Source organism: Drosophila yakuba, chromosome 2L (assembly GCF_016746365.2).
Source record: "Drosophila yakuba strain Tai18E2 chromosome 2L, Prin_Dyak_Tai18E2_2.1, whole genome shotgun sequence".
In the NCBI taxonomy this organism is placed as follows: Eukaryota; Metazoa; Arthropoda; class Insecta; order Diptera; family Drosophilidae; genus Drosophila; species Drosophila yakuba.
In genome coordinates, this window is record NC_052527.2 from 9,717,877 (window position 1) to 9,736,978 (window position 19,102).

General features: G+C 39.5%; 2 protein-coding genes and 1 long non-coding RNA gene across 7 annotated transcripts in view; 1 reads left to right on the forward strand and 2 right to left on the reverse strand.

Annotated features, from left to right (window-relative positions):
* Positions 1-11,410: 11,410 nt before the first annotated feature.
* Positions 11,411-12,620, reverse strand: LOC120320831. Its single transcript, XR_005560407.2, has 2 exons — positions 11,781-12,620; positions 11,411-11,725 (listed from the first exon to the last, which is right to left on the reverse strand). It is a non-coding gene; the product is annotated as an uncharacterized LOC120320831 (long non-coding RNA).
* A 737-nt stretch (positions 12,621-13,357) lies between these two features.
* On the forward strand, positions 13,358-15,970 carry LOC6527534 (ras suppressor protein 1). Its single transcript, XM_002088588.4, has 3 exons — positions 13,358-13,513; positions 14,224-14,845; positions 14,910-15,970. The coding sequence occupies exons 1-3, from the start codon at positions 13,375-13,377 to the stop codon at positions 14,998-15,000; spliced, it is 852 nt and encodes a 283-aa protein (XP_002088624.2). The 5' UTR covers positions 13,358-13,374; the 3' UTR covers positions 15,001-15,970.
* An 840-nt stretch (positions 15,971-16,810) lies between these two features.
* The window catches only part of LOC6527531 (disintegrin and metalloproteinase domain-containing protein 10), an 82,259-nt gene continuing 79,967 nt past the window's right edge, over positions 16,811-19,102 (reverse strand). For 3 of the 5 annotated variants that reach the window (XM_002088585.4, XM_015198221.3, XM_039371640.2), the window contains 2 exons: positions 18,505-19,078; positions 17,889-18,339 (listed from right to left, as the gene is read on the reverse strand). In XM_002088585.4, the coding sequence (XP_002088621.1) occupies positions 18,077-18,339; positions 18,505-19,078 (837 nt within the window). In that variant the 3' untranslated portion in view covers positions 17,889-18,076. Of the gene's footprint in view, positions 17,372-17,888; positions 18,340-18,504; positions 19,079-19,102 lie in introns of those variants that run through there. The other 2 variants (XM_039371641.2, XM_039371642.1) reach the window with 2 other exon arrangements.

Sequence of the window (19,102 nt, forward strand, 5' to 3'; positions counted from 1 at the left end):
TCTCGATAAGCGGAGCACCATGAATTTATGGCAACACGGAGGGAGATGGGGAGAGGGGGTAAAAGTCGAAGGATGCGGATGCGGATGCTGGACCGCATAGTTCACGCCTGGACGGAGCAGCAAACATTTTTTGGCTCGAATAATATGAGAAATGCTAGAGAGCCCACAACATTATAGTGGCAATTGTTCGACTGGGCAGCCACAGAAAACTTTTGCCGCCCATAAATTATGCTGAAAAATTATTATATAAGCGGCCAGTGTCGAATGGCGCCGAAGAAATTGGCTCACAGCCAAAACGCAGAACGGAGAATGGAGAATCGGAAAAAGTCCAGGAAAATGTGGGCGGTGCATTGGGAAAAGAGGCGGGACAACTATTGGCAAAAGTTGTTAAGCAAATTATGGCCTGGCACAGAAGCAGTGGAAACTGTTTCAGTTCGAGTTGTCTGCATTCTGTACTCTGGGACATGCTTTCTGGGTGCAGCTCTTTAAAGCAGTTAAATGCAGCTGACTCCTGATTTTTATAATTGTTTAAGTTGTAAAGAAAAAGGGAGCATTTTCCTTTGGTATTAAATGATATGTATACCGTTTAATCATATTTTTATCGCTGCCTATTTACGTTTGAACTCGTATTAGTACTTTTTATCATCCCTTTTTCATATAAAAATGTTTGTGAGCTCTTTAAACGTGCAAGGTAATTCTTAAATTACGTCTTTCGATTAGATGCAATCGCCTTCTCATTAGCTTATAAATTGTCTCAAGACTATTTATTATTTTAAAATATGCTCCGCCTGCAACTTGCCGTAAATATGTCTTTTCTATTAAGCCATAAATCGCTCAACAGGCCGCAAATCCTTTGTGGCTCTAACAGACTGAAAAGCCACAAAATCTGTAGTTTGTAAGGAAGGGCGAATGGAAGCCAGTGAACCGGGCAAGCAGCCAGCCAAGAGTCTAATTAGGCCAAATTAATTGCCTGCGCTTTTGACACTTGCACAGAGTGAATCGGCGGCCGAAACCCAAAAGAGTCAACAAGACAAAAGACGGCAAGACAGCCTGCTGGCGAGGCGAAACCAAGTACAACACTCAAAAGTCTATTTGCAACCCCCGCCTATCACTTTACCCTTCTGCTGCTGCCGGAGAAGAGTAATGTTGGCAATTTGTTGGTCGTCGTCTTATTAACCCGCAACAGGAGACGAGCAACTTGGCGGCAACTTTTTGGCCAACGCGAGAATGTCCAACGGGCATATAAATTAGCCGAGACAGAAGTTTTCCCTCCCCATGCCAGATCCTTGCCGCTTTGAGCGTCTTCTCGCCGATGAAAAGACAGGCAAAGTTTGGGCATCAAAAAATGTTTTCAAATTAAGCTAATTTATATTATATAAACACGCCTAATGAGTTCCCCAACGCCACGGCTCCGAGAAAGTGGCTGGGTGGTCATAATTTCTAGCTGAAGACCAACAAATAGGAAGCAAACATACTACCAGCACTATAAAGGTATGGGGAACATTTTGATTTGCCTCGTCCACCTCTTAAGACCCTTTGAAAATGGCAAAAGTTTCACCAACACTCCGTACTGTGTTGTTGCTGATTTTATTTTTGTTTTGCCTTCACAGTTGGCTGGCGGAATTAACGTGACTTGCATAACGCCCGAAAGTATGCAACGCGGCTGTAAAGTGTCACCATCACCATCACCATTTGCTGCGAACCTTTTTGCTCCTCGGCGCAAGGACTCGCTGCGGAGCGAAAATAAAAACAAAATGCAACTGGGGAAACGTGTCACAAACTTTATGCTCCTGCCACGCGTCACGCACGCGATTTTCGCTTAGTTGTTTGTCACTTTGTCGCCGCCTTTCTGCCGCTCCAGAATCCGCTCCTCCTTCTGCTCCTGCTCCTTGCCCTGCTCCTTGTAAGGATCCTCACTCCCTGCACCCTTCGACGTGGCCAGGAGAAACGGCTCTGGATATTAAGTGAGCTGCCACGGCTGTAGCGGCATAAATTAGTGCGCTGAGATTTGAACCGAAGCGGATTTAAGACTGAAGTAAAATAATCCCGAATCTCGCTTGCAATAAAGTTTCTTAAAACGGAAGCTTACGAATGTTCAGCACACTGCAGAGATAATATAAGTTTGAAAAGAAACTATCTGTTGTAATTTTACGAATGAGTTAAATTCCTTATGAAAATCTGTGCCATTTATGGCTTGGTTTTGGCTATCTACATATTGAATTTAGTCAGTAATTAGAACTTGTAAATTGGTGAGCTGAGGTTGCGGGTATTACAAAAATTAAAAAATATCAAAACATTTTCAAAAGTGTGGGCGTGGCAGTTTTGAGCGGTTTGTGGACATGGACAGATCGACTCGGCTATAGATCCTGGTGAAGATTATATATACTTTATATGGTCCTTTTTTACGAGTATCGGAAATAAAAATATAAGTACACTCTAATTTAATTTATTTATTTATTAAGCACAAAATGAAGCTTCCATTTCCTTCTGCTAACTGTTGCCACATTTGAATTCCACTTGAGTTTGTAATAACTCACAACATGTTGCAGAAGAAACCACAAGAACACACACGCCGAGTGCCAACATGAAGTACATGAGCGGGCTAGCAACAATGGAACTGACATCACAATGGGCCAGGGGGTCGACCAGAAATGTGGCAAGGACTCGACTGTTGTTGGCACATGTCACCTTTCATAAAACATAGAATCACTCTGGGGTTGCAGCTATATGGCCCTTTGCACGGAGCAATCTGGCCAAGTGGAATGTGGCCGGCACAAAGCTGAAAGCTGTCTTGAAGGAAGCATCGGGCCACTTCCAAGTGGGCCAATCCTAACACTTGAAAACTGAAACGTTCAAATGTAAGTGCAAGTGATGGAGGTGTATATTCGCCAAAGGGTTGACCGCCAAGTACCCATATTTGACAGAGGTACAAGTGGAAAACGGCCCAATTCACCTAGAGAATCCTTTAGCAAAGTCTGAAGTGCAAATTCAAATGCCTTCGGAAGTTCGATAAGTGCTCAATAAGTATTAAATATGACATCATCCTCAAGAAATGTTAAATGAATGCATCAAATTGAATAAGAGTAAGTTTCTTGAGTTTCTCACAAAACTAGGTTGTGTAAATTAGGGTGCGGGTTGGTTTCTTTGCATTAGACATTGAGAGATAATTAATTGTAAAAAAGAAAGGTGCCTGTCTTACATTCCAATTGGTGATGTCTAATTTAATTTGAAGATGGCAAGCAACGCAACTTTAAATTTTCCTAGGCAGATTGTAAGAACCCGAACTCTGGCACTCCAGTAACAACTGCCACTTCAACGTAAATCATTATAATAATTTAACTAGAGGACCCTCGCGGAATAAAGTCAACTGTGAAAGTTTTCCGAAACCAGACGCGGTGGGTAAATGCATGGGGGCAGACGGCTGGACATCTTCAGACCGAAAAACGGCAAACGCATTTAAGTAGAAAAGCTTGCAAAAAAAATAGAAGAAAATCCAGAACAGGACATGCCTGGATGCCTAAACCTCGTGGCAGTTTTACAGCGGTGTTGGAGTTTCTCATAGTCTCAAAACGAAGGCCAGAAGAACAGGAGTTTGCTTTATTTAAAAATCCCATGGCAACAACTTGGCCAAATCAGTTGCGAACTGACCAAATAAAAACCACACAACTTGCACCAGCAATAATAAAATCATATTTAAAACTTTCGCACCGAAGAAAATAAAATAGATAAAAAAAGTAGTGACATGGAACGAAGAAAAATATGAAAAAGTAGCAAGAACTTGCTGCATTTCCATAACAAAAGTTTTGCGTTAAAAACAGAAAACTGTTTTGAGCTACTCGACACTAGGCAAAAAGCGCCAGGAAAAGTGCAAAAAAATAAACACAGTCTGAAAGTAGCCAACTAAACTTTTATTAAAATTGTAAATATTTATCAACATTCATAAACCACGGCTACCACACAAAATGTGGTTGTATGTAATACTCTGGCTAGATCTCAAAGTTGCACACAGGAAGTGCATTCTCTGAGAGCATGAATGCAATAAGAACGGTTGTTTTATAGAATGTGCAAAAGAAAAAGGGAATTATTTAGCATTTCTTAACTTATGTAAACCCAATGTTTAACCAACCATCTCCTTCGCCTCTGACTTCCTTCTATAATTATTTGGCATTACAGCAGCATTTATAATTGGACACAATGGAAATGCATTTGTCTAGTTATTGCAGGCTCATTTAAGTTTCGGATTTGGCATGGCCGCAGTTATGCTGAAGCGGGAATATCCAGTTTCCTACTCAAGCTCAAAACAGCCAAGTGTCTGTATCCGTGCTCAACCCAGTTCTCAAGCATTTTCCGCCCGGACGCGAAAAACAAAAGGGGGAAATTTGCATTGCATAAAATTGAGGCGAGCGGATGTTTAACATATGTAATTTTTGACAAACAGAAAAACCAGCGAAGTGCGTAGAAACCGCGAAAAGAAAACTGACTGCGGTTCGTATTAATGCAATTTAACGGGGCGTATGCATAATATTTAGCTAAGCCGAAGCCAAAAGGAGATGAACGTACAGCGAGGCGGCGAAACTTAATTAAAAATATGCGCGCATAATTATAACTATATTTAGCAAGCAACAGCCACATGTGCATTAATTTCGAATGCAAAACGAAAAAAAATGCCCTGGAAGCAGCTGCACACAAAAGCCCAACGCGAAAATGTATGCAACACTCTTCGTCTATGTTTTTTCCAGTCCCTCACTGTTAGCGGCCTCTGCTGATGATGATGATCCTGTGCCGGGTTTTGTCAACACGCCGCCAACATCCCATACCATCCTCATCCCCGTCCTCGTTCTCGTTCTCGTCCTGGTTCTGGTGTCCTGATGAGCGTCAGCAGTTACCGTAAATTATTTTATTTATATCGTTAGCCGGACGGGCGGGAAAACTGCACCCAGCTAGCTGTCTGTGTGCTTGACTTAATAAAATAAATTTAGAAGCTGCCTGGCTCGTGCAGCGCTCTACCACATCCCTCCCCCCCTATTTTTCCTATCCTCCTCCTGTACATCTATTTTGCAAAACGGCAAAATGTGCATAATGCCAACGTGTGTGTGCGCTGGCTTGCCGTTTATTATTTATGCATGCTGTGCAACATTTTCACCCAGCAGCTGCACAACAAACGCGAAATCGTGGCACGGCTGCCTGGCCATCAGATTTTTTCACTTTGAGCTCTGCTTTGTTTTCGGTGTACAGTGGAGCGAGAGAGGCTAAAGAGTGATTATAATGGTTTAGCAGCTGGATAGCTACACATCTAAGTCTAGCAAGCTTTGGCGATGATTCGAAAATTATTAAAGAATATTAAATTACTATATTAAAAATATTCATTTCTACATTTATAAAAGTCGACAGTGGGTGGCAAATAACTGAACCATATTGACGTTTACAAACTTTCTGTTCGCATCGTTGGTTGTCTTCTAGCCGTGTACGAACCCTGCCACATATTACTTGTCCTGGGGAGTCCTGATGATGAGTGCAGGGGATCGCTGGGATCGCCGAACAGCGGAAACCTCCACCAATCTGAGAATCTCTACGAATGGAATGGCTTCACTTCCTGAGAGACTATCAAATTCTGGTATCTACCATGCTCCATCTCCTCGCTGCTCCTGGAAAACATTTTTTTTTAAGACCTAAGCATTTTTGACTAGTTGCATAAAAAGCAAATATTAAATATGGAATAGGTAAAAAAGATTCAAGACCATTTAAGGTTCTTGCAAAAACCAAACAAATTCTTTGATTTTCTATACCCATAATTTAGCAATTAAAATTGGCTGTCCAACAAATAACTATACAAGTGTTTGTGCTTTTCTTTGTAACAATTATTTCACAGAATTGAGTTTGACAACAATTTGCAAATTGCACGCTTATCGACCACAAAATGATTTCATTGGATTTATACATATTTTAGAGCGATTTGTACAATGCATGTATTTTTACCTATGCGGTTTTATTTTGCCAGAATCATTTGCCATTTATCGTTTCATTGGTATCGGTTTATGCTTTTATTGTAGCACCCACAATTGTTGGCATTTAGATAATCAAAACATATCACAATATTTTCCATTTAATTGGCCACACAAAACCAGAAAAACAAGAAAAGCGCAAAAACATTAAAATAGTTCTAGCATTATGCAATTCGATAAAGTATTTATTTGTTTTTTATAACTTGTATTTAGATTTCTTTTAAAGCCAAAAGCAAGACAAAAAACTGGGCATCCAACTTTTTTAATTTGATTGGGCTTATATGTTATTAAAAAATTAATAAAAATTAATAAAATTATATAATAAATTATCAACAAAATTTACTTTTTTTAAGTATTTTTTAATAAATTCCTAAAGGCACAAGAATCGATCGATAAATGGCTTTAAAACTTCAGTGATATGGCAAAATATTGTAGTCACAACAAAGAGGCGGCAGTGAAAATGCACAATGTATCTAGGACGACCTGCAGCAGGCAGGACAATAAAGTGCCAAGGAAAAGCAATTCTTTCTTTCCCTATTTTCTCCAAGTTTCATTATTATTTTCTGTTATTTTTACAGCCAGCGTCCTTTTGTATAGCACTAGTTTAGCCGACGAGCACATCATTAAAAAAATGGAGAGGTCGATTTAATAAATGTGGCTGGCCAAAGCAAACAGAGGACGTCCTAAGGATACAGAGGCTCGTATCCTTGGGTTTCTCATTGTGGCGCTGCCAAAAATTAAAGCTAGTTCGTTGGTCAACATTCTGCTGCACCAGCGTGTGCTCCTGTGGCTGGCGAAGCAATTTACAAAAGTTTTTCCATCAAAAATCCGCTGTCAGTATAAATATCCTTAAAATAGCCAACACGGCTGCTAAGCGGACTCACACACACACACACACCATCACGAACTCAGGCACACTCAGGAGCACATGGATGAGGAAGGATCCCGGCCGCTTCCTGGTTGCCTGCACTTTGCTCCTGCCTGCAGCAATATGATTTATGGATGCATGTGCTGATATATGCCATGTGCCTCCTGTCTGTGCCCCGCCCACCGCCTCCCCATCCACTGCACGTACGTCTATTGTTGGCGCCGAAAATTATGCTACAAAAATTTCTCTCTCTCCATAACTTGCTGCTCTCACACACGCCTGCAAGTTGCACTTGTGTGCGGCTCATCTATTTGCAGTTCAAACAAAAAGAGACGTGTTGCCAGCACACATACACTCACACACACACACACACAAACACAAGCTGGGAAATCAGAGCCACTTTAAATTGAGCATGTTACGTAGCGTAGACCGTCGGAAGGACCCTTTTCTACCCTCTACCCAAAACATAACTCCACTGGCTTACCGGCAAAGTGATGTGCTCACTGTTTCTCCATCCTCTTGCCTCTCCCTTGCACTCTACTCGAATGTGGTCCTTTTGAGAGCAAATCTGTTTAAATGTTTGAGATGCGATTATTCCTCTTCCCATTGTTAAGTTACTTGCAAAGTTCTTGATTTTTTCAAGCCGGCTTTGGTTGCGAGTCAATATTTTTTGGTCAAATGTTTGCGGAAGTAACATATCAATAATCTTTTTGTGAAGGATGTTGTAAGTCAAATATTATAACCTGATTGTTGTTACAAAACCTGCAAAATAATAGCATATAACCTTTAAAATAATATGTTTATCTGCCATCGACTTATTCAGCAAACCACGCTTACAGACAGACATAAAATGCCTTCTCTCAAATATCTTCAGGCCAAGCAGGAAAATATAAAAATCACATATTTTTATGCATGCAAAACACAAGAGCAATCGGCAATGGAAAAACGTTGAAAATAAATCCCAAAAATCCGTGTACTTGTGCACGTTGATTGCTTGGTCCGTGATGGAAAACCTGAATCCCCTGCTACCTCAAATCTTCTGAAATCCTTTGGCTGCTTTATCGATCAATCGACTTGCATTTACAATTCCTTTCGATTTTGCTACAGCCACTTTATCAATTTGGCCAATGAAATTCAACAGTTCTGCTTTTAGTTTTCATTCTGTCTTGTTTTGGTTTCAATTTACAAAAAGGAAAAGAAAAACTGGATATAAATCAAGTGAAAATGCATCATTCATCACCGAACAACTGTGCGAATTGGACGACTTTTGTGGCTGTCAATTGTTCAATTTGAGTACCTGACCGCTTGGATTCAAATTGTGTTTCGATAAGAATTCAATTAATTGTGTTAATTGACTTAAATACTGCAATTATGGTAAACAAGCAAATCACTTTACCTCCCTTCATAATTTGTTCAATTATTTCATGTTGTTTTGCTGTTTACTAGTCAAAATAATTGGTAAACGCACACACCTCTTCAACACGATGTTACTGTCAAATGAAAATAGCTTTATTGTTCCCAACTCAGTGTTTTCAATGGACAGGTGTTATCAATCAGTGTCGCTTTTAAAAACATTATTTGAACTTTTTCCAAATGCCTGTCAGATTCAACGCATCATTCCCATGAAAATTTGCTAAATGTTTGAAAGTAACTCACTATTCTGTTTAAATTAAAAAATGAGGAAAGTATTCTAGTTCTCCTCTACTGTTTTTTTAGTCGACACTTCCTTTCACTTAGATTTATGTTTAGGCAGTCACTAAAATTTATTTGGTTGCAAGCGTGTACCCTTATGTAAAATTGTGGCCACAACAGTCACATAATTATTACAGTCACCTGTCCAATAGTGCTCAGCCAGCAACTGTTGATAGTAAGTCAATTACACAGTGATATTCAATGACTCGGGGCTGTGGAAGGAGTCAATTGATGAGGCACCAGTCTTTCATGGCCCTGTTTCAATCTCTGCCGAGTCCTTGGACGCTCTAACGAGTTCTAAAACATTTCGCCCAGCTAAACGAAGCTCAACGCACTGAATAACAAGTAGCTTTCCCAGCTCGCACATTTTTCCATTTTCCGTGTGTCTTTTATCCCATTTGCCCCTGCGGCTAGAACTGCGGAAGACTGGAGCAGAAGCTGACTTCAGACGAATCGAGGCGGCGGAACTCAATCTGAATCCTAATAAGGTGCAGATTCTGTCGGTCATATGCGGCGTATACTTAATGCAGGTCTGACACGGAGGCTGACATGGAGTTTCGGCTTTCGGGGGCAACTAATGAGCAGCTAAATATTTGTTGACAGTCCGAATTCGTGCTCAACGCTAATTAATAGCTTTGTAAGCTACACAATTTGAAAACCGTGTACGGATAATAAATTCGCCATTGTCAACAAATTAATGTGACATTTTATTTATTTGCCGTGCTTATAATTATGAATAATGCATTTTACATGTGGACAAAAAAAACTTGCGTAATTTAAATCCGTTTATCTAACCTTGCCCCCTCTCTGAACTATAATAATTATTCCCGTTTGATTCATTTTGGCGTTTGTATTTTTTTACACCGCTTTTTCATTCATTCTGTAATGCTTGCATAATCCCTCTGTTTGCTCTGCTAACCACAAACGCTGTGGAAGTGCAATTTTATTTACTTTAATTAAAATGGATTAGTTTTCCCATCATATGCGTGTGCATATGAAATAACTTTTTTTCAGTTAACTTGCACAAATATTTAACAATTACAAATTCCTTTAAGCTTTAAACATGTATTAATAATGTTGTACTCTGATAAACAACAAATTTAAATAGGTTAAGCATACATCAAAATCCGACAAAATTTGACAAAACGAAAGGGTCCAAAAGCGATAAACCCTACAAAGAAGAAGGATTTACCAACGGAAAGGGATAACAAGAGGGCCCAGAGCAAAAACAAAAGCGCGTTGATGTATGATGTTGCCAATTGTTTGAAGTAAATCAAACGGCACGGAGCTGGGGGAAATGGTTGTTATGGACGGGAATCCTGGGAGCCGGATAAGTAAGTGCAGGCCAGAAGCAAAAGGCACATTCTGTGGTCGAAGCCTCAATGAGACTGCAAAGCAACCGTTGCCAATGATTGCCATGTCCTGGCAGGTCCTTGCGCTATCGGGCTTTATGCCAGTTGCCTGGGAGCTGGCCAAACAAAGCGCATTGAAAAATTGCCAGGAATATAGTAAGCGCCCAACGGCCGGACGGACACTGCCGGCCAAAAGTATGCGCCCATGTCCGTGTGTTGACAGCTCCATAAGAGAGCACGTTATATTTCTGTTGCCCAGCCGGATGCAATTTTTCAGCCCAGTTTCAGCCCACTTGAAGCTTTTCAATCAGCCGACAACTCTTTCGAGCTGTGTTCAATACTGTGAGAAAGGGACACAAATTAGTGAGGGCAGGCAAGTGCCATCAATTAAGTGGAATCCATTCGCTCATTGGCATGGTCACTGTTTAAATGAAGTAAACACTTAATGCGAATTTATGGCCGCCAAATGTCCATTCGGAATTTAAGCGTGCTTGGCAATGAAGAATTTATGGTTTTTGGCCGCTGTTGCGGTTACAATTTTACATAGAAAATCCCATATAAGCCAATTGAATAATATTTCTTAGGTTTCGATTTTTCAGGATCCCATAAGCGATACATTCTTAATTGCAGAGCAACGGCCCTCAAAAATATCTGAGCATGCAATATGTATTCCCAAACATTTTGGCCACCATTTCGAAATTAGCACAATTTGCGCAGAGCTGCAGAAGTTTGTCAGCGGAAAAAAGGCAAACAAAAAGTTAATTAAAACAAAAATTACGGACAGTGGCCGGCGGTCACTTGGTGGTGGTGGTGGTGCATGTGCCGCAGCATTAGCCGTGCAGCCAAAAATGCAGCCGAAAAATCTGCGCGCCATCTAAAACAAAAATTAATTTTTGGGCCAGGGAAAGTTTTTATTCCCCTCCCATTGTTGTTGCTGCTGCTGCTGCTGTTGTTGTTGTTGTTGTTTTGCTGGCCAGGCGAGAGTTTGCATTGTTTTGCATATTTTATACGGCGGAAGTGTGTTCGTCCCGCAACGGCAAAGGCACTAGCCATCATTGCAGCTCCCAAAAAAAAGGCGAAAAAATGGTATATGCAACACGCAAATTATGCAGGCGCATAAGACAAACTTTCTGTTTTGCGGATTCGACAACCGGCGGGATGAAAATTAATACGAAAGCCAAAAAATGGGGGGCCCACCCACACAAACATCTAGCACATACATATATGTACATATCTGAGATCCAAAACTGCATCGGCAACTGGAGCACAACAGAGTAATTAAAAATGCAACCAATGGCCAGGACGGAAAATCCCCGAGCAACTTGTACTGAAGGAGATAATATCGCACATGTTTGCAGCCCAAAAATCTGTGTCCCTTTTACGTTATTTCGCGCCCATCAAAGTTTGTGAAGTTCTTTATCTAGCAACCATTAAATTTTCCAGTTCTAATAAAGCTTAAGATAATCAAAAGTCTAGAAAAAAAGAAAATAGCCTTGTTAATTTTACATATGTATATTTATTTATATTTAATGTTTTAATGATTTGATATTATGCTGTAGCTTGCACTCTAAGAATACTGCTTATTGCAACCATATTCATTTCTTATAAAGCTAAGTAATAAAGAACAATTACAAAAATTTGAAGTGCTTAATGTGCTTAATAATGTTTTTTAATTAATATTGTCTCAGTATTTTCTGGATAAGGCATACAGCAAACGGCTACCAAATTGCAAACGCGACTTAAATGGGTGACGCCAGGACATGGAGATCCTTTCAAAATGCAGCGTCCCACCTTTCCAGCTTTCCTGCAATCTAACTTAGCGGTTAGCTTCAAGTGTACTATCCATCGCCTCGTCCTTAAACTCACTTATATATCGCGGTTTACTTTCTGATTTATCTGATGCGAGCAGGAGAAATAAGGCAAGAATGAGAAATATACTCATGGTGGCTCAGTTGCATACTAAATTCTTTTTATGAGTCAACAACAGGCTGTATTTAATGCACTTATCGCCTGTGAGGAACTAATCAGTAAATCGTTTATTTTCAATCTGACGAACTACCGATTTCATGCATTAGTTGTGCCTTTTTGGCTTTTCGGTATAATTCAAACTGGTTTTGACACTGCAGTGAAGATGCTGGAGAAAAAGCGAAATACTTTAAACAAAGTCAACGAAACCCGGTGTCGGACTTGGGTTCGATTTGATTTATTTTCTGCCGGCAGTGGCGACAGCCCGAAAAGGCAAAACCAGCCCCCAGATACTCGGATCCCCCATCACCCCAAACTCGCCCACATCCACATCGATCGATCTTGCTGACGCTGCGAGAGATCTCTTCAGTTTCTTCAGACGATCGGACGACGCACGACGCATTCCGCACTTTGGCTATTTTCGTGATTAATTTCGAGGAGCGGAGACGTGTTATAATAGAACGCATGTTCAATTTGTAACGTGAGTTCCAAATTGTCAGTTCAAATCAGCGGAGATATTCAACAATTGCCGGCTAACAGTTGAAAAAGGCTTTGTGAGTCCCTCCAAAAATAGGTCAAGTGCAGTGTTTGTGTAGCCCAGTGACCTATAAAGCGTTTAATTTTCTATCCATGTGGAGGAAAAGTGCTAAAAACTGACCGAACAAAAACATATGCTAACAAAAAGTGCAGTGGGCGCAGTTTAAGAGCTACTGGAAGTGGCGACAAACACAGTTTTACGGCAAGTAAGTAATTTTTACTTCTCAAATTTTATACCCATAACGTAAAAAAATATAGAAATGAAAAAATAAATATATTAAATATTACAAATAAATTAAATATATTTTTTATTATATAATTTTTATATCATATATTATTTTTTTTTAATAATTTTGACTAGTATAAAACACTCAAAGGTTTTCTTGGAACTACAATCAAAAAACCTAAATGATTTAAACATCATTAGTAAATTCATGTTTTTAATAAATAACTAACACGTTTCAAGTTAGCTCTCTTATAGCAAAGTGACAACACTTTTTACTTGATGAAATGATAAATTACATCATACATGCGTCAAATTTATGTTGGCGCCATTTTATCAAAAATTGAATGGTGGGCCTTAATTACAAGGCAATTTACAAAATATATACATACATACAAATAAATAATCTACCCTCCTTTGATGATTATAATTATTTGAAAAATAAGCTGAATACTTGTTTACTTAAGACGTAATGTATTGTTAATGTAAAATTACATTTCCCTGCTTATCTGGCAACCCTCAAATGTATAAAATGCTTAGGAGCTTCATTTCCAACACTTTGTTGTGAAACATTATTATAATCATTATTACAAAAATATTAGAGTATTTGGATAACTTTTATCAATACTCCTCCATTATTTTAATAAACAAATAATAGACAAGCCTTTAAATAAAGTAATTAAAAAAGTATATTTTCTTCTGGTATTTTTTAGGGTGTATTTGCAATCAACGAAAATGAGTCAGTCTTGTATACCAGTAAGCGCAAAGATGTCGAAGGCCAAGAAGGTTTTGGATGAAGCCCGAGAAACTCACAATCCTGAGTTGGACCTGGTCGACAAGGGCCTGTCGTCCTTCGAGGAGTTGCCCGGACTGTGTAAGTATCAAAACCGCAGGATCCTGAAGGAATTACACGGACATTTGGCACTTTAGAGCACTTCGACTGTGGTCACTCCCACGCAAGATTGAGCCTCGCCCAGCTGCTAGGAAATATTAGAAATTAGTAATCTTCTAGGGTGTACATTTATATTATGATAGTTATATTCACTTGACCGGAGTCTAATCATTTTTTAAACGGACTCGTTTGGTTTTATTTATTGTGATGACGCCAGCATCAAAATATGCATCAATCTGAGTGTACAGAATGTAAACAAACTCTGTAAATACCTCGAATAAGATGTGTATATGGGAAAGATTTGACTACGTGCCTTGATCCACTCTTTAACTATGCTATTATTTATATTTAATTAGAACAAACTATACTAAGTTAACTAAAACCTTAAAGATTTTGGAAAAAAAACATTGCGCATGCCTCTGCTTGTATTGTTGTCCCTCTCTAACTTGCGGCGTCTATACTTGTTGCGTGCAATCAGCTGTTTACATTTGAACCCTGCGGTGAATTTACAGAGCATCGCAGAATATTAAAAATATTATTAATTATTATTATAAAAATATTATTATTTTTATCACAGAAAAATTAAAAACTTATTTATTATATATTTTTTAATCAATTTAAATACGTTTTAAGCTAAGTAAATTTGTGAAAATGCTTAGTAATCTTATTAAATACATATTTTTAATTTGCAGTCAACATGTCCAACATCACGCGCCTGACCCTGTCGCTCAACAAGATCAGCGTGATCAGTCCGGGAATCGCGAACCTACTGAATCTGGAGATCCTGAACCTCTCGAACAACCAACTGACCGAACTGCCCGTTTCGTTGTCGTCCATGCCAAAGCTGCGCATCCTGAATGTGTCCATCAATCGGCTGGGTAATCTTCCTCGTGGCTTTGGAGCCTTTCCGGTGCTGGAAGTGCTGGACCTGTCATACAACAATCTGAACGAACAGGTCCTGCCTGGTAATTTCTTTGGAATGGAGACACTGCGTGCCTTGTATCTGGGCGACAATGACTTCGAGTACATACCCAAGGAGGTGGGTCAGCTGAAGAATCTGCAGATTCTCGGACTGCGCGACAACGATCTTCTGGAACTGCCCCGTGAGGTTGGCGACTTGGTGCGACTGCGGGAGCTACACATTCAAAACAATAGGCTGCAGGTGCTGCCCCCGGAGATCGCCCAACTGGACCTCCTGAGCAACAAGTCGGTCATGAAGATGGAGGAGAATCCCTGGGTCAATCCCATTGCCGAGCAATATCTGCTGGGCATTAGCCACGTTATTGACTACCTCAAAACGGAGACCTATAAAATGTGAGTTTACCAAAGATCCATATCCAAAAATGCACTTCCAACTTATCAATTATTTCCCTGGCAGCATCTACAACCGCCACCTACAGGCAGGACGCAGTGGACCGCCGCCACCTAAAGCTGACAAGAGCAAGAAGGCTTCTCGAATTCGCGCATAGTGCATCTCCGCCAGAAGATCCCATGGAATTACATATGTGTTCGTCTCGTTCGTTGTTAACCAAGCTCGTTTTTGTATACTAATTTATAAGTATTTGTAAACTAATGCGTATTTCTGCAATGTGCCTTGACTCTTAGTTTCACTAATGAAAATAAAAAAAAATATAAATACATATATGTTTTCTTGGCGTTTTAATGTCGGATCACCTGCACAAAACTCTAAAAATAAAGACACGTTTATGTATTTTATAAAATAGTAGGTTTTCTTGTTTTTATTATCTTTTTCTCATATTCATTCTTTTCTTTTAAGAAATTTGTTCATAATCATAATTAATTAGTTTACTTAAAGTCAATTAATTAATTCTTTATTTATTTTAATTAAATTAATAGTTAAATGTTTTTTGTTTTTGTTCTTTGTTTTCTATTTTTGAGAAAAACTAAAAGCATAGTTCTGCTTTGTTCGCTTTAAGTTTGTTTCGTTTCTTTGCATTTTCACTTGTCAATTTGAATTGAATACATACTTTTTATATCAATTTATGTTATTTAATTATTTTGTAAACTTATTTCGCTTTCTCTGTATCTGCAATTCAATTTTAATTTATTCCTTAAGGTATATTTTAGTATTTATATATATTTTATAGTTTATTTACAAGAGTTAAAGATGTTCTTTTACGAAAAGTCTGGCGGAAATTCAAAGAAAAGTTTAATTTTATTTGTTCACCAAATTTCTAAAAATAATAGGCCCAAAATCGATTTAAATGTAAAAGCAAATTAAAAAATCGCTATAAGTTACGATAAAATTGATGGATGTGAGAATAGAAACGAACCCAAGGGTTCAAAAAAAAATAACAGATAGCTTGCAAACTATTAATGTCTTTTTTTGGAGTAGTTCATCAGTCGGGACTCCGTGAGTTGCACGATTTATTGTTGAGCATGCAAATACGAAACACAGACAAAAACAAAAAACATAAACTAGTAACCTATGAGACTACAACAACGTAAATTACAAGCACTCGTAGACCCTTATATGCATGACCTACGCACTTTAAGATACGTACATAAAAATAGAGTTATGTTGGCAGATATACACGTACATGATCGATAACATTAAACATAATCAGTGGCGGTCTTGCTACCAGATTGCTAAAACATAAAGCTTTAAACCTAATACTAATAAAAATTGACAATAGAAAATTGTACCTAAGATAGTAAAATACATGTAATATAAAAATTAGTTACTTCGTTTGCCTTTTTTTCTGCACAAGGAAAATGTATACGGAAAACAATCAAAGCCACGTTCGAAAGTCATACAGAAAAATGCGTTCAGCAATAAATGAATAAGATTGGATTGTTTCCACCGTTTTTGTTTAAGTCTCTCTTCTTCATTTAATAGTTATGGTTTTTATACTTTTTGGTTTTCTTGTATTTTTTTGCTAGTTTACAAATGCAATTTTGACGGCTTTAAATAAACGCTTAGCCTTCGGTACAGATAAATACAATTTAAATGCTTTGTTGTTTCCGTTCTTTTTCATAATGACGCTTATTTAATTCGCACTGTTTTTACTCCTTTAATTTTTTGTACAAAACACATTACGTTATTCAAGTGTGTAATTAATTTCGTATTTCTGCCTAGCGCTTAGAAATCTCACCGACATATAGAATGCTTTCTCATACAATTAAACCTTACTTTTCCTTCATGTATATTACTTCTTTGTTGTGGCTGCTGCTATTTAATAATTGTGTATGCATAATAAATTTATACATACAAATGTATATACGCAACTTGCAACTTTATATGTATAATGCATGTTGTCGTTTTTAATTACTCTTATTATTCATAATTTGCATTCGTATTTTCATTTCAATTTAGTTAATCAAAAATATCATTCACTTTTAGCTTTTTTCTGTATTACGAAATTTGTCTCCTTTTTTTTTTGTTATTTTTGCTTTTTTTTTTTGCTGGCGGTTTTCCCTTGTGGCATACAAACACTGTTTAAATAAAAATAATTAGCATAAAAATTACATTTACATTTAATTTGAGTTCATTTGATTTTTGTTGTTTTTGCTTTTGTTGCTGTTTGGGCTGTGTTGTTTGCTGTGGCTGCCGTGGATGCTGTTCCTCCTGCTGCTTGAGTCGCTTAGCCTTTGGCCTTTTGTGGCGCTCCATTGCTGCTTTTGGCTGTCAAACCTTGCTGTTGTTGGGCGCCCGCGTGGTGGACTCATATTGACCCCGTCCCAAGGCCGCATAAGCATCGGCATAGGTGTGTTGCTGCTGCGGTTCCAGTTGCTGTTGCAGATGATGTTGCTGCTGCTGTTGCTCGTGCAACGATGTGGGCCGACTAAAGCTTACTTGTAGCGGCGGCGGCGCGACGCCTACAAAAGGGAACAAAATTGGCATTAAAGAAAATCGGTTCCCTTTTTTAATTTACATTCACATACTTCATTAGTGGAGTTAGTACTTAAAGAAATAACAAATTATCATTTAAAAGCATTTTATACAATACTTTTTGGTTGTCTGCTAGAAATATTACACATTCAAATCTCTGTATAAGATTTTTATCTTTTTATTTTGACAACACAGAAGAGTATAAAATGGTTTTTTAGTGATTTTAAATCACCGCAGTTAAGTAAAGTAAGTAGGAGTTAAATAAACAACGTAAATGCACATGCAAAACATAACAACAACAATACAAATCTTTATCCACTATTGAGCGAAAAAGAGTTACTAGAATATATTTTTGAAGAATTCGGGACTCATTTCAGGTGAAAAGGACAAAAAACGACCAAAGAACTAATAGGGACTAATATATAAACAAAAATAAGTTAGGATCTCAAACCAAAGGAGGAGCAAACATAACAAACGGGGGGAAAATCACAAATGTCATACCAATTGCATCGATTTAACGAAATGTCATTATAATTTCTTTTGGTTTGTGTTTGTCGGTGGATGGGAAGCAACAACTCATACATGTAGATCGATGACTAGCAGCGGGCGATTCTATTATATGGTTGCTGTGATATTTTGGGTTCGGGGCTATGTCGTTCAGTGTTCTGTATGGCAATATGATGGTTCCACTCCTAATAAACGATATTTCGGCGCACTGGCTTGACGGCCTTCTCCTTGCTGCTGCTGCGACTGCTGCTGGCCTGTTGCGATTTTTGCGACTTTGAGTCTTTGGCTTTGGCACTTTTCCCGCTCTTGCTTTTACTACTACTGCCCGCCCCCGATCCCGATCCCGATACCGACCCACTGCCGGCAGCCGCTGTGGATGAGTTGGTGGTTGTGGTGTTGGAGGTGTTGTTGGTACGTGATGATCGGGACTTATTGCGTGGTGGTAGTTCTGAATTTTTTTAGCGTTTCGCAAACGAAAAGAAAAACGACAAATTAAGTTTGTGGAAAGAAAAACATGGGGATAAGGGTGAGAAAATGGAGGAGCATGGCTGGGGCAAAAGTACCAACTCAGGGCTCACTCTTTCTTTCTACTTGCGAGAAAAGGGAAACACACCTTTCGGCGTGTAGAACGCTTGCTGTGGCTGCTGCTGCGGCGAAATTGCCGGTTGCTGTAGTTGCAGTTGTTGTTGTTGTTGCTGCTGTTGCATTTGCTGCTGTCCATTTGGCGGCGGCAAAGGCAGCGGCAGCTGGGCCCGAGCCACCACTCCGCCGCTGCTAATCGCCGCCTGGACACCACCACCAATGGAACCCGGTATCGCCTGCTCGGCTCCGTACCCGCCATGAGATCGCGCTGCTCCGCTGGCGGCACCGCTTCCGCTGGCTGTAGCCTGCGGCCGCCCACTGCTGGTGGATCGTGGACCTCGTCCATCACTTCTTCTCGCTTGATTCGCCGCGGAGTTACGACTTGAATGGCTGCCGCCGGTGGGCAATGGCACGACTGAGTGACCGCCCTGATGGCGATCCCAATCGTGCGGATGCTGCTGATGGTGTGACCTAGAGCCACCGTGACGACCTCCGCCTCCACCGCCGCCGCTGCGACCATCTCCGCCGCGTGGATAATGCTGCGCCTCGTGGGCAGGCGGTGGGATGCTTCGAGGACCTGCTCCTCGCTGATTGGGATGGCGTTGCTGTACAAATTGAACACAAATTAG